The sequence below is a fragment of the Oreochromis aureus genome, linkage group 7 (assembly GCF_013358895.1).
Source record: "Oreochromis aureus strain Israel breed Guangdong linkage group 7, ZZ_aureus, whole genome shotgun sequence".
NCBI classification, from domain to species: Eukaryota; Metazoa; Chordata; class Actinopteri; order Cichliformes; family Cichlidae; genus Oreochromis; species Oreochromis aureus.
Genome location: NC_052948.1, coordinates 34,291,694 through 34,307,580, shown reverse-complemented (window position 1 = coordinate 34,307,580; position 15,887 = coordinate 34,291,694). Strand labels below are relative to the sequence as shown.

Sequence of the window (15,887 nt, the reverse complement as noted above, 5' to 3'; positions counted from 1 at the left end):
TGGTAGCCCAGGGTGATTGAGGGTGTTGCATGCTTAACCTCTGGGTGACCAGTTAGTTGCTGCAACTACTTGCAATTAGTTGCTGAAAGCAAACATTTCCATGCCATCACAGAGCAACTAATGATTGCTCTGTTGAGCCACTTGGTTTAAGCATTTCAGACTCTTTGATTGGCTTCAGGAAATAAAAGCTGCTTTGTAAAAAGTACAATTTGGTTTAAGGCATTGAAGACTCCCTGGTTTGCCTTAAGTAGTGCTGGTTGGTATGACTATTACTATTATTTGTATTTTTAATGCATAACGGGGCCTTTACTGTACATAGACTTACAACGGCTCAATCTTCTCTCAAGTACACATAAATATAAAGCACTTAGATGTCCACAATAATAAGGAAAAAACATACACAGAGTCGAAACAATTAAAAAAAAACATAAAATAGAGCATATTGTCTGTTTTTGAATATATTTAAAAATCATAGCACACATGAAATTTAGACTGCAATACTGGTATGTCCTATATACCACCCGGTGCTAGGTGTAGACAAAAAAACCGACTTGGTTAGGTTTAGAATTTGTTTTGATGATTTGGTTAATGCTCATTTAAAAGCAGTTTTCTTGGCTGCCAGTCTCAAAATATGCCTCCTACATTGGTTAAAACAGTGGTTCCCAAAGTGTGGGGCCCGCCCCCTAGGGGGGGCGCAGAGCTATTGCAGGGGGGGCGCGGCATGAAAAGGGGAAAAAAAACAAAAACAACGCTTGGACAATGCTAGCACGGGCTCCCACACCAAAGCAAAAGCAGGAGATGAAGCATTGCTGAATATGTTTCCAAACCAACTTCATTCTAAGCCAAAGACTAGAAAATATGGTGAGGCATATCTTCCCTTTGGTTTCACCTGCACAAGTGCTGAGGTAGGTCTCCCTGCAGAATTAGTTTTCCTTGCATCGGGAGCAGCGCTGGGCTGTTCAAATCACGGACAAACAGTATCCCACAGTTGTTTATGTTTTTGAACCCATTTTGTAGAGGGTTTTTTTGAAAAATGTATTGACAGCAATGTTTAACATTATTACACAGGAAAAAAAACAACTACATGTAAAATAATTACACCGTGATGCCTCTGCCTTTCTAAATGCAGGGACAGTAATGGCCTGTATATGTAAGCGTGTAAAACCTGCAGAGTCAGATTAACAGTATTTTGTCTCTATCTGCCATTCTGCAATTCATCTCATGTAAACAATAACGTGGCGCACAGTGTGACGTGAAAAAGGCACATACCTTTGACATTGCGTGACGAACTCTGTATTCCTCGTCCACACGTAAACGCAAAAAAAAAAGGAGTTTTAAAAAATCTCCGTTCTCGGTGATTCGATACGCCGTTTACATGTGCCCGAAACAGCTGCGCGTTCAAAAATACCCGTGTAGGTGCGGACGGAGCGTAAAAGAGTTGGTAGTTTATTTTCTTACTACCTGTAATTTATTGCAGATTATTTGTATTTGCTTAATTGTTTAATAAATGTTTGAGGTCTGAAATAAACCGCAATGGAGCAAAATATGGGTGTGCGTGGTTGAAGGATGTGTTTGTGCGTGTGCGTGCGCGCGTGCACGCGCGGAGGTGGGGGGGCGCGAACATTTTTCTTGTTAAACAAGGGGGGCCCAGCAAAAAAAGTTTGGGAACCACTGGGTTAAAAAGTAATTTTCACTGTCAAGAAGAAAAAAAAAATCATGTCCAAGAACACAAACAAATATGTGACTTTTTTTGACTGTTGCACAGTTTGTAATACGTTGAGCGAAGTGCGTTGCATGCGGTCTTTATATTCGGTCTTCAGGAATGTATCCTGATAGTGCTAGTGTATATTTGCAAATTATTCATTTCTCTATAATCGCAGGAACATTTGGACAGAATCACTTTTGGATTAACTCAGCAAGTCAGAGCAAAATCTGCTTCAAGCGGTAAACCTTTGAGTATTATGGTTTCTGGCACGGGCAAACAAGCTTTAAACATCTTAATCTGTTGTTACAGTAACAGCATCAACAAATAGTGGGATAAACACAGTGTAAAGGTAGTTCAAGCAGGGAAAGGAGGAGAAACGTGTTGGCAGCTGAAACCCCCACGCACACACCCCAAATAAATTGTGGAGCTGCCACAGTGAGCTGGAGGTCAGAGGAGCTAATGGTTTTGTCAGGACTTGTTGTGGCTCAGCACTCACTTTCGTCCCGGCAGATATCCTCCGGGCTGTCAGCTCTGTTTAGTCACCTGACTGCAGACTGGGTTCAAAAAGCAAAGGCTGAGACGAGAAAGAAAATGTAGGCTTTTAATGTGACGCCTTATATCACTGGAGGTTTAATAGCTTACCAAGTTACTGCATGCTATGTGAAGTTACAAAAAAAAACCTTTCACCTGTTCCACTATGACCTCTAATTCATCAAATTCCTGATTTTAATATCCAAAAAATTTAGATGGGGGAAGTAACTCAAGAAGTGGTGGTATGTTTCTGTTAAGAAGGACATTTTATTCTTTGTTGGAGTATATTTTGCATCACTGAAATACAAGCACATAAAATACACTGCCTAGCCCCCCCAAAAAAGTCGCCACCAAAACAAAGGTCACACACTCTAATATTTTGTTGGATCACCTTTAGCTTTGATTACAGCACACATTATCTTTGGCATTGTTTCGATACGCTTCTGCAATGTCACAAGATTTATTTCCATCCAGTGTTGCATTAATTTTTCACCAAGAACTTACATTGATGATGATAGAGTCTGACCGCTGCGCAAAGCCTTCTCCAGCATATCCCAAAAATTATCAATGGGGTTGAGGTCTGGACTCTGTGGTGACCAATCCATGTGTGAAAATGATGTCTCATGCTCCCAGAACCACTCTTTCACAATTTGAGCCCGATGAATTCTGGCATTGTCATCTTGGAATATGCCCGTGCCATCAGGGAAGAAAAAAACCCACTGATGGTCATTCAGTATAGTCAGGTAGTCAGCTGACCTCATTCTTGGAGCACACACTGGCTTGTACAGTAGGCACTAGGCATGATGGGTGCATCACTTCATCTTGCCTCTCTTCTTACCCTGATGTGTATATCTGGTGATGTGTACCTCTTGAGTTTGTCTATTTGGACAAACAGGCTGAAGGTGCCAGTTTGTTGTGGAAGAGCTTAAAAAACTGCGTGGATGAGTGGTGTCACAGTGGCTACGTCCATCTTTTGTACTGGTATATGGTCAAAGGCTAGTTCAAGAAGCCGGAAACCAGGTTTTTATGCATTTAAGTTTATTATTTAAGTATATAAATCTAAGTTCATGTATTTAAGTTTATAAGACAATGATGTCATGAGTGCCAGTGTTCAATATAGGTCAGGCTCAACAAAATATGACTGACCAGACTCCTACACAGACAAGTCACAGCCATCCCATTTTCAATCCCATTTCAGTTTATAGGTGTGTAACATCACCACCCAGTAGACTATAACTGACCACAAATCTTAGAGGAGGAAAATATTTTTAACTTTTGTAAAGGAAAATCTTTTGTTTGACTGCAGGCCATATTTTAAAACACAAAACTGATTTAAGAGATTTCTTTTCCTCAAGCCTGCAGATTAGTTGGAAATTAAATGAAATATGGAGGACCACTTTTAGATGACTGATTAGCATAGGATAAAATACTTTGCTAGTTTGTTTTAGGATTAGGCTTTCTTTTTAGTGAAGGTTTGTTCTGTGGGGGAAACAGAGGAAACGGGAGAAGCCTTCACACTAAAATATGACAGCAGCTTTGGACTTAAATTCAAGCAATCACTCAGTGAGTGCACATATGGATAAATGAGATTAGTATTTGGACTTTTTTTAAGGTTACAGGAAACATATACAGTGCATAGTCAGCCCAGTCTAATTCCCAGGAGTAAAATACTGCCATTTTGTTAAAGCTTCTGCTCCCCTTTGTTGTCTTTAAATTAAGCCCAAGGTAACTCTTGGTGTCTGTGGGAAATATGAGATGGGTCTTGCGAACGGACACTGGTAAATAAGCCCTCAGTGTAACATTTAAACACACAGCGGAATGCCTGTTTTTTGTTTTTTAATGTGCAGACTTGATGTTGTTGAGGAGCATATTTGAACCCAAACCACAATCTTTTCCATGCAGGTTTTAGTGCCAGTGGGTAAACACAATTATTTTTACAGAGAAGGAATCACAGCGAAAAGATGAGCCAGATATACAAGTTTCTCTTTACTAACCATCTATTCCACATACTTATAGGACCTTTTAAAATGTACCCAAAATGCACCCCCCAACCTTCCAAAAAAACATCCGGGTATGAGTGCTTGTTCCTGTAATTCTCTGTCATAGATATTAAACTGATGCAGTTTGGGTTTTAAACTATGATATATCCTGTTTGTAGATGTTTGAGGCTCAAGAATGCTGGAAAAAATAAGACAAATTAAGAAGCGCCAAATTTAAATCTTCACCTTTGTGCTCACATATGAAGGTCAAGTTGATTATGAGTGGGTGGAAACAGTTTTTTTCATATTTGGTTCATTTTATATATAATAACGCTTGTACCCTTCCTTCCCTCACCACAACCTGTCGTGGCAGATGGATCCCTGAGCCTGGTTCTGCCGGAGGTTTCTTCCTGTTAAAAGGGAGTTTTTCCTTCTCACTGTCGCCAAAGCGCTTGCTCATAGGGGTTCATATGATTGTTGAGTTTTTCACTGTATGTATTATTGTAGGGTCTACATTATAATATAAAGTGCCTTGAGGTGACTGTTGTTGCGATTTGGTGCTGTATCAATAAAACTGAATTGAATTGAATAGCTCTTTACAACAGGATAGCTGTCTTTTGGTTTGCGCAGATTGCCAGCAATATTTGACGACCTTTGATAAGAACCATTAGCATAGTGGGAGTAGTGGCTTGTTACCCTGTTTATCTGGCTATTGGTAAACTGAAAAACATTTAACTTCAGTGCATTGAGGCTTGTCAGGGGGTGTTTTTAGTCAAAGGGATTGTTCAACCAAATCACCAATAGAAGAAAGATTGAAAGAAAACACAAATCAGTAAATTAAAAGCTGTGGCAGTTTCACAAACTGCCGTGTTAAAAATAAAATAGAAATAGTAAAAAACAAAACAAAACCCAACCATACATTTTCTTGAGATAAATACTGCGCTTTATTTATTTTTTCATGTAAATTCTCAATGCTCCATGCACCATCATTGAAATTTCACCCATAAGGTGTTACACAAACTGTCAAAAAATGACCTCCATGACTAGCTTCTGCTATTCCTCTGTGATTTGGAAGGTTTTGGACCACTTTTTTTAGATCTAGCACAGTGTCTAAACACTGAATATATTCCAGCTCCCATCACATTTCCCACTCGTCTTGATGCTTTTACTCTGTTAATGGCACACAAGAGGGAAATTTTCGGCAATCACATCAGGCCCTGATGTGTTTTTTTTTCTTTTTCAAGTACATATGCAAGTGATTTTCAGCTCTGATCGAGGGATGAAAAGAGTGTCTCTTCACAATGAAGCTCAGGTAGTGCCTCAGTGTAATTACAGAAATCCTGTTTCCCGTGAAACATCCTCAGCCATTGTAGGTTTGGTGAGCTGCATGTTGCTTTACAGTTTTCTGTGTAAAGAAAGGCTAGAGGCTGTGCTACAAGTCATTTATTTGACGAGAGCCTTTCATAAAGATCAGAAGATGAACAAACAAAGAGCTGGAGAGGGTAATCCCACCTTAAAAAGATTCATCTGCAAGACAAACATGGCACATGTTAGAAAATCCTGCATAATCCAGGCAACAAAAACACTGAGTGCAATTCTTGGCTTCCTTTCTGTTTGTGCATTTGCATGTGATTACCTATGCAGCAACCAAAACAGTGAAATAGCCCCGAAACAGAGTGAAACAAAACATAGTGCGATTTAGAATCTAAGTCAATAAAGTCATATGTTATAATTTGTCTTATTTTGTTGCAAGAGGTATAAAAATGCAAGGGACTTCTATAACTGGCATAGTGGTGGATCTTTCATATTTTAACTTGTTAAACTCCTTTTTAGAGACATATACACACTACAGAGCTACGATAAACCTGCAGTAAAATATAAGAATTTAAAATAAATAAAAATATAATAGTATGCACAGCAGTCTTGTGCTGTCTGTTACAAATCCCCGACATAAAATGGTTCGTTATGGATCCAGAAATAACAGCTGTATGACATTACACCTTTCAGTGAACAAAGAAAATAACAGAACAACTTCTCAAATTACCACTCACTGAAGCCTTAATCAGCAACCCGTTGCCTGTTTATGAAATACACCTAAACTAATGCAGTCAAATTAAAACACACAATAATTGTTGGGGTTTCAGTTTGTAGTGCCTTATCTGTTGTTTTGTATTATTTAGATTGAAACATAAACCAAACATTACAGACTTCATAATTTAGGTAGGAAAACCGGATACGGTAATTTAATGAGATAAAATGGATCGCAGAACAGCTGTAATAAGGGTAGAAAAAAATGGGGGATGTTTTTTGATGAAGATGAAGTCAGCACTCAACTAACAAAACACTGGTTGATAACAAGCTGCACATGCTAAGCTGAAGTCCACTTCTCCATTGACTCCCAGACATCGGCTTCTGAGGTTGCGTCTGAAATTTATGCCTTACACTGTGGTTATGTTAGAATTATACCTAAAAAGAGAATATCACTAATTATTGATCTTCCAGCAATATAGTTTTAAAAATAACATAAAGACGTAGTTGTTAAATGCGATGTTACTCTTGCAGCACGTGTTGCAGGTGGAGCTGCTCTGCTGGACAAACTATGCATTTACACCATTTTGCTTATATTCGCCTTGCAGAGGTGATTTGGTCAAATAAAGATCACAAAATAAATTAATAAAAAAATAATTTTCTGCATTTTATTCTGATTTAAGTTTCATTTTAAAGTTTATAGTTTTCACAACTTTATTAAGCAGATTGCGTTCCCAAATTTGACCATAAAAAGACTAAAATTAAGGACATTTTCCCTGCGTTTTCATTTTTTTCTAGTTAGTTTGTTCAGTTATTTTTCTTCGCTAAACCCTACTTTTTAAAATTGTATTTCAGTTAACTAAAATGTTTCCCCAAATGTAGTTGTAGTTTATACTTTAGTTAGTAACCTTCACCTACTGACTTATAAATTAACACACTCATTATTGTAGCATTAAAAGATATATATAGAATAGAGATGTTGGTTCTCTTTTTTAAAGCTCCGAGTGAAATTTAAAACAACGTATATTAACATTGGGTAGCAGACACAGCAGCTGCTCTCATAAAAGCACTAATATTTCTAGTCGTAAGGATCCATCACATCATGTTTTAATAAAGAAAAGTAGAAAAAGACTAAATGATGAAATATCCCATGTTTTTTGTATAATACTACATTTGTTGTTTCCTGTGAAAACTTCGCTATGTGATGTGAATCTTATGAAAGTCAAGTGGACCCTACAGCACAAGTATATTTAATAGCTAAATCTACAAGTTACCAAAATTAATTACAGTCATACAAATCATTACATAATGTATCATTAACAAGTTTTAACTGTGCTCTCGATAATTGTGGTATTATGCCCAGTTTCTGCATATTTATTCTTAAGACTGAAACACCATAAACATCACATTTTCTGTGTTTTCCTAAAGAGAAGTTTTTTGGTTTAAGCCTATTTTTAAAATGAGCATCATTATCTTGAAACGGATTGTTTGGAGGGTAAATAGGAAGGAGCTCGTACGAACACCCGCCACAAATACACGCGTTACTGTATGTGTTATTTCAGTAGGAGAAAATACTGAGAATTGTTTGTGTTTAGATCTGGGTCAGTGTCAAAATATGTGCATGAACAAAACAGAATGCTGCAGGATAGGCGGCGCATGCCAATTTGTAAAAACACAGAAGATCCTGACACAATAGCAAATGTTCTATTTTGCAATGTTTAGTAATGCTTCTAAAAAAGAAAACACAGAGCACTGAAAACACAACCTTTCTGTTAGAGGTAAAACTGAAACGTGATTATGTGAATCATGAAGCCATCTTTAAAAAACAAAACAGAATTTAAAAACAAGATTTTGGTTTAAAAACAATCTTTAGAGTCACTTTTAGGTACTTTTATATAACCCTCTGTAAACACAGTGACTTCTGCAACACAAGCGGACATTTTCCCCTTGGCTGTGTAACGTGTTTATTTTGGGATCGGTCCAGCAGACAACAGAGCTACCTGGCATGGTGACCCAAGCTGGAAGAGCTGAGGGTTGGGGTTGAAGCAGCAGCAGCTCTAAAACATGAGGAAATGTCTGTTAGTTGGGAGCTTACTAATGGAAAAAAAATGCAACTTTTTGTTTTTTGTTTTTTTTTTTATTTTAAATAAATGAGTCAACAGCAGGAGGGTGTAGGTTCCAGGGTGAAGGTAGTAGGTAGAGACACTGCCACAACCTAAAAAAAGGTTTCAAGTTGGAGTCTCTGATCAACTGAATAGTTTAAAGGTAACCTGAGAGTTCTATCAGGACTGGACACATGGACAGAAAATGCAACAATGTAAAAGCAAAATGTATGTTTTATCAAAACTAACAAAAAGTAAAAAAAAAAAACCCCAATAACGCAAAAGCTGATAAGTAGGTTTGACCAAAGTAACAGCAAAAATACATGAAAGGGCAAAAAGACAATCTGACAAAGACAAATGGGAAGAAAGGACTTTATACACTTTATTCATGTTCACGAAAAAGTCAGGAGCCCTAATCTATTCATTTTTGGTTTTAGACATTTTATTATTATCTTTATTATGTCTGTGTCCCTGGTGCAGTGTCTGATTACCCTAGTGTTATGCATTTTATGTAATTCTGTTTTGTTTTGTTTTTTCTTTTTGCAATAATCAAATCTACGGCCAGAATATCTTTACCTATATAAATAATTGCTAACTGCTGACTAATCTCAATCTTGTAAAATCCCTTTTTTCATTGACTCCCAGATGTTAAACTTAATTGTCACACCTGGAGATTAGCTGCACCAATCATTTTATTGGAGTTTAATGGATTTGGACCATTTTTAACTCTCAGTTGGCTCAGAGACCTGGAAATGTCTGAAAACATCAGGTTTAACCACAAAACCAAGGGAAATGTTCCCTTTGTTGAATCTTGATCTAAAACTTGGGACTGAATGGGTGAGTTGTAATTTTGTTTGCTTTTTCTTTTTTAAAACCATTTCTGATTCTAGTAAATATTTTGACAGTTTTATTTATGTAAAGCTCTTGGATTATAGTTTGAGTATTGCCAAATATACTTTTTATCTCCAGTACCCTTGAAATATTTATAATATTTAGTCCAGTATTCTTCTTTCTTCACTTGTTTCCACTGTTTGAGGTCCTCTGAACTAATATCCACCCCAATCTTTGTACAGCTTTTCTCTCCATCTTGGCTTGCTCGTGATTTTTTATTCTTTTCTGCTACAGACCATTTTGTTGAAGCCTGACATTTATTAGAATCAGGCATTGCAAAAGTTGAAATAAACGCCAGCTGTCGAAGTGTATTACCCACTACTTAGACTGTGCTGTTCATTTCAATATGTGAAACCACAAGAAACTGGAAAATGTGTCACACTGCTCTGGTTTTAATAGAGATTATTGGTGTTGTCACAATGATAGCAAACAGAGATCAATTAGATTTCAAGGAACCGTATACATGTTTAATCAAAACCACAGGAAATGTGCTGATATGAATGTCTAGCAGCATCTGAAAGCATGAACATTAAGTAAGTGTTAAAAAAATGCAAGTAAAGTAAATGTCAGTGTGTTTCCCCCAATATTACTGTGAGCTGACGTCCCACCCTAAAGTGGTGTTGAGCAGTAGTTCCCCACGCTTTCTGAAGGTCTTTCCAAGTCTGTCATTGGTCACTGGCTGTTTTTTCACTCATTGTCCTATCCAGTCCTGACGAGTTTTAGAGGAACCTTTTTTTGTTTGTTTGTTAAGCCACTTAACACTGTTCATTTAAGCATAAAAAGCACCTAACTCAAGGGATGATCCAGCGTTGTGTCTACATACTGTATAACAACTTTACAAAGAACCCATTGTAAATTGTATATTTAGGCACTAACAGCCTGTACAAAAATTTTGTTTAGTTGAATCTACTTAAAACAATCCAAAGATGGCACAGTTTTACAGAAATAAGATATTATTTTTTGCACCAACAAATCAATTTTAGAAAGCTATTAGCTGAATACTTAGGGTATCTCAGAATGCCATCTAACATGTCCTTAAGAGATTTGAAAAAACTGGACCAGTGGAGGACACAAGATGAACCTTATCTGGAAGTCATGTGGTTAAAAAACACACAAAAAAACCCAGGAAAAAGCCAGCAAAGACCTGATACATGACCTGAGATGACTGGCTCTTTAGCTGATCCTCTACTGTTCACTGAAACCTCATCTGAATAATCTCAGTGTAAGAGCTGCTGCTTCTTAAGAATGGGAAACAGGGAAAAAAGGTTTAGCTGTACAACAAACCAAAGAACTGGACTGGCATCAGTGGCAGTCCAGTTCCATTAAACTGTATTTCCACTTATGTTTGCACATTTTTCAGTAAATTGGTGCAATTATTTCAACGTTTAAAATGTAAATAAGTGAGGGGTGGCTCAAGACTTTTGCATGGTACCGTAGTTGAAGACAAAATGCACCTTCTGCAATGCCAACAAAAAACATTAGCATGTTAGAACATTTATTTCCATAGTGCAAGGGTGGGCACCGAGGGCCGGTGTCCCTGCAGGTTTTACATGTGTCCTTGAACCAACACAGCTGATTTAAATGGCTAAATTATCTCCTCAACATGTCCTGATGTTCTCCAGAGGCCTGGTAACGAACTAATCATTTGATTCAGGTGTGTTGACCCAAGGTGAGATCTAAAACCTGCAGGGACACCGGCCCTCGGGGCCTGGAATTGCCCACCCCTGCCATAGTGCATAGAGCACTAGGGAATTGAGAGATGTGCTAACAGACAATCTAAGTCAGGGGTGTCCAACTCCAGGCCTCAAGGGCCGGTGTCCTGCAGGTTTTAGATATCACCCTGGGTGATCACCTGGGATATCACACCTGAATCCAATGATTAGTTCATTACCAGGCCTCTGGAGAACTTAAAGACATGTTAAGGAGGTAATTTAGCCATTTAAATCAGCTGCATTGGCTCAAGGACACATCTAAAACCTGCAGGACATCGGCCCTCGAGGCCTGGAGTTGGACACCCCTGATCTAAGTAATCTAAGTGGTGTTAAAAATTACATGATATGAGTGATCATTTATCTAACACCAGACATGCATCTGCTAAAATATGATATAGTCTGAACCCAGCACAAGATGGACTTTTTTTGGTATGTTTTGAAGAAAATTAAAAAGTGATTGATTGGTGCTTTTCTATTCACAGTCGTGTACATCTGTGGGCCCTTGGACACGTTTATGACCATCATGGAACAGTTTCAGAATGATATCCAGGACCCAGAAAACTATGCTATCTTCTATCTGGATGTGTTTGCTGAGATCTTGGCGGATCGCAAACCGTGGCAGAAAGCTGACTGGGCTGATCCCATCAAGGTTTTTAAGGTAAAATGAACACATACCTGTTTATGCTTGGATTTATTAGATGCTGCCATCACTGTTTCACTTGCTTTGCTATTGGAAATCACACAAGACCGCCATTTGGCATGGGAAATGGTAATCTCGCTTAATTGAGTGGCATTACCATGTTTCAATTACGGTGTCCATTGGGCTGAGTAAACTCAGCATGGCTGTGGAAATTAAAAACATGTGAAGCTTTTATGGTAATGACAGACATGTAAATGAAAGACTTGCATATACTCTTACAAGCTGGTAAGATTGGTTCAGCTTACAAAGTTGAACCAATTTGGTCTCTTCAGTCTCAGATGACACAAATTGTCCCTCTTCTCAGACACTTTGACCACTTTAAAGAGGGAAATTCTTGCATGACATTAATGAATCGGGTGATGTGTTTTTACAGGAAGCCTTTTAGCCCTATGAATTGGTGCACTGAGAAATAAGAATGTAGGCACAAATGTGTCAGTCGACTAATTTATCCCCCTAAATGTCACACTGGCTCCCCCTAATTCTCTTAATGAAGTATTTTCAGTAGTTTTGAAGCAGAGTAGCCTTTGTAAAATAAATCTTGCATAATAATTAGTAGATTAAGACATAATGTACAGCATATATTTGCCTAAATTGCCAATAATAAGATAAAACATTAACTTTGAATAGCTGGAAAATCTTCTTGTACAGTCTTGTAAGACTTATGTTACAGCACGGTTTTTAGACAGTTTTTCGCTGTTTTGTTTTTTTTAATTCAAGGGGTTTAACAAAAATAATTAGTATTGCAAAAGTGTAGATTTAATCTTAACAAATAATAAGGTATTTAATCTGTATACCTGTCCACAAGGGTTGGATTTATTTCAAGAAGGAAGCAATTTTAAGATCGCAGAGAAGATTTAATAATGAAAGGAATTGCTTGTTTTGCAATGTTGAAAGCATGAACTGGGAAACACTCTGTGTCTCTATCTGTTCATCTGAATCTGAACTTCTTCTAACCTTCTGAGCTGTAAAGCCACATTTTTGGATCTGATATTTTTCATCATGAACGGTGTTAATTTGTCTGCATGCCGTAACAGGTCTCATTATCGTAATATGCTTCCTTCACAGCAATAATTGCTTGTGGAAGTTTGTGGTAGGTCTCCAGTAACTGTTGTAACATGAAAACCAAGCTGTAGAATTTCCAGATAAGAGCAAAAAAAACCAACTTGTTTTTCTGCCAAAAACTGGTTTTTGTGACTAAGAGTGTATCGACAGAATCAAAGGTCAGCAAAGGTAAACATTTGCACTGAAACATCTGGGTCAAAATTTGATTGCTAGACTACAGGTCTCTGTCAGCACTTGTGCCTGCAGAGCAGTTTGTATTGAACCAATTTTCGAAGTCATTAAAGAAGTAACAACACACTCTGTCAGGCTGTATTTGTAATTGCACGACGAATTATAAGACCAATAGTGTTTTTATGTTTTTTCGAAACACATATTCCACACTGGAGAGGGTTTTGTCTAAGCAGCTGCTTTATTTTAGGACCTGTTTTTTACTGAATAAAATGTGAATTAGTCACCAGAGTGAGGGATGAGTTGCTGACAGAGGTGTGAGGAGAGTTATGTTGGAGTCTAGGTAGAAAATGGGTGGATGGATGAAAAACAGGCCTTTTAAATCTTTGTTAGTTGCTTAATACAAATAAATATCTATGTATAATAAGCATACATGTATTTCATTATATTTGATGTTTAAGTTGGTACCTTGTTTTAAAACAGCGATAACCGTTTCTTGAATATTTTGCAAGTCTTTGTGTTTTGTTGGAGGTTGTTAAAGTAGCTCCCTTCTTGTTTAGTTGTTGGCTGACTCGTAGCTCTCGCTGTCAGATATGACTGGGCTTCTCAAGCTGTTGTCTGTGTGTGCTAGGGAGAGTAAGGTGATGGCATTTCTATGTCGTTGATGTTGTTGTATAACGTTTTTCTATCACGGAGAAATTTATGCCAGTATTATTGCGGATGATATGATATGATATGGCACATACCTGAAATCAGTAAATTACTTAACAGTGAACACAATGATAGCGGTAACACTCAAACAGTTTATTTTGTTATTTGCATCATTGAAACACAAGCTAAGTGTGTCTTTGTGACACTCACTTTGGGCTTCATTTAATACCATGAATATACTGTTTTCACAGGACTCTATGAATGCTAACTGTAACTAAGTACACACCACCAAACACTTATCTTGTTGACTTATTTTCTTGCTTAGATTATGGGGGAGATATTCTAAGATCTTAAGATCCCATCAAACCATTTCAGCCATGTTGAAGTCTGAACTTCAACTGGGTCATTGCAACACCTTCAGTCATTCAGCTATTCTGTTGTGAACCTACTGCTGATGTGCTTGAGATTATTGTCATGTTGCATATCTCAGTCTGTGCCAAGCTTTAGCTGTCAGACAGATGTCCTCATACTTGACTCTAGAATCCTTTGGTATGCAGAAGAATTCATAGTCGACTCAATGACTGTGAGAGGATCAGGTCCTGTGGCCACAAAACAAGCCCAAACAACCACCACTGTGTTAACTGTCACCAAATCTGGTGCTGTGCATTATGGCCAAACATCTCCACATTGGTCTCATCACTATTCAAGAACTCGTGTTGTTTGTTAAGATGCAACTTTGTAAACCTAAGCTGTGCTTCCATGTCCTAGAAAACCCTTCCAAACAAGCTGGATTTGTTCAGTGTTTCACTAATATTTCTCTCAACAACTTTAACAACATTCTTTTTTTGAATTATCACAGACTGCATGTTTAGGTGGTTACACATTAGGTAACTCAGGGTATTACACAGCCAAGCTGTTGTCATTTACATTTAGTATGTGTTTCTTTCTACTTTACTATGATAGAATTGCAACACCCAGTGAATGAATAGCTGAATATTGAGCTAGTTTGAGTCAACTAGGACTTTAAGTGTTCTAAAAGCGGGTCTTCGTGTCTCATTTCAGATGTATTCTATGGACCTACTTGGTTACTGCATTCATTATGGAAGGATGATGTTGTCTCAGATTAAGCACATCAAATTGTGCAGAAGTGATGATTGAAGCATTTGATCATGATTGTTACGGTCACTGTGCTAGCTATTTTTTTTTTGTGCAAACCTTTATTTAACTTCTTGTAACCCAGCGCATATGTAATACTAAATTTTTTTCCACAGTGAAGATGACTTCAAACAACGGCAAAACACATCTAAAACATTTTGACCTTTCTAAGCACACCTCTTGATATTTTAATTATGGAAGCTTGTGTATACCACCAGGGAAATGTAGAGTATTTTTAAGAATGCATCTCTCATATCTATCTTCACTCTTTGTTAACATTTCCGTCTTTGTGCTTCCTCTAGTCTGTTTTCGTCATAACGTACCGGCCTCCTGATAATCCAGAATACAAAGACTTTCAGAAGAAACTCCATGCCAGAGCTCAGAGGGATTTTGGTGTGCACTTGGAGCCATCGTTGGTAAGTTATCACCTTTAACATATATCTGAGTTCTGATTAGAATCGTAACCTACTTAATCTTTTTTTCAGATATTCTGTGCAGAAAAAAATCTAGTTGCTCTGTGTCATTTTCAGCACCTAATGATAAATGATGTTTATTGTATTATGTATTATTGAATGTTTAGAAGGGCCCAGTGTAATGCAGAATATCCTCATGCTGCTGTTTGGTCTCTTCTTGCAGATGGACTACATCGCTGGCAGCTTCTATGATGGTTTTATACTATATGCAATGGCCTTACAGGAGACGCTGGCGGAGGGGGGAGCCCAGAATGACGGCATTAACATCACAATGAGGACACAGAACCGCCAGTTCTGGGGTGAGTTCATTTCTGTAAATTTGTAACAATGGTTTCAGAAACTAAGAGACAGTGACAGTGAGCTTTTCTGTCACTGTTTGATCTTGCATCTATCGCTCAATATTCATGCATGAGACCTAATTTAAAGTATGGATTTAGGTCTCAACCATCACTTTGAACACTGCCATTCATTTCACCCTAAAGCCATTACCGCACTTCAGATAACAGGGAACAGTATTTGCTGTGAGGCCAAGTGACCAGCTGCACATATTGGAAAGCTCTGTTGAACCCAGAATGCGATTAAAATGTGCCCTTTCAACATAATAATTACAGCATAATTGAACCGTTATCACACAACACTCCTGCTAATAGCCATTTGATGCTTGATGTGCCCGCTCACACACTTCCTTGTTTACTTTATCAGCTGCCAGATCTGCACTCATATCAAATGG

General features: G+C 37.8%; 1 protein-coding gene across 1 annotated transcript in view; it reads left to right on the top strand.

Moving 5' to 3' along the window:
* Positions 1-15,887, top strand: part of LOC116324894 (atrial natriuretic peptide receptor 2) — an 86,374-nt gene that overhangs the window by 5,153 nt on the left and 65,334 nt on the right. Inside the window, exons 2-4 of the mRNA XM_031745668.2 lie at positions 11,431-11,606; positions 14,987-15,100; positions 15,321-15,456. Coding sequence (XP_031601528.1) covers positions 11,431-11,606; positions 14,987-15,100; positions 15,321-15,456 — 426 coding nt within the window. The remainder of the gene's footprint in view (positions 1-11,430; positions 11,607-14,986; positions 15,101-15,320; positions 15,457-15,887) is intronic.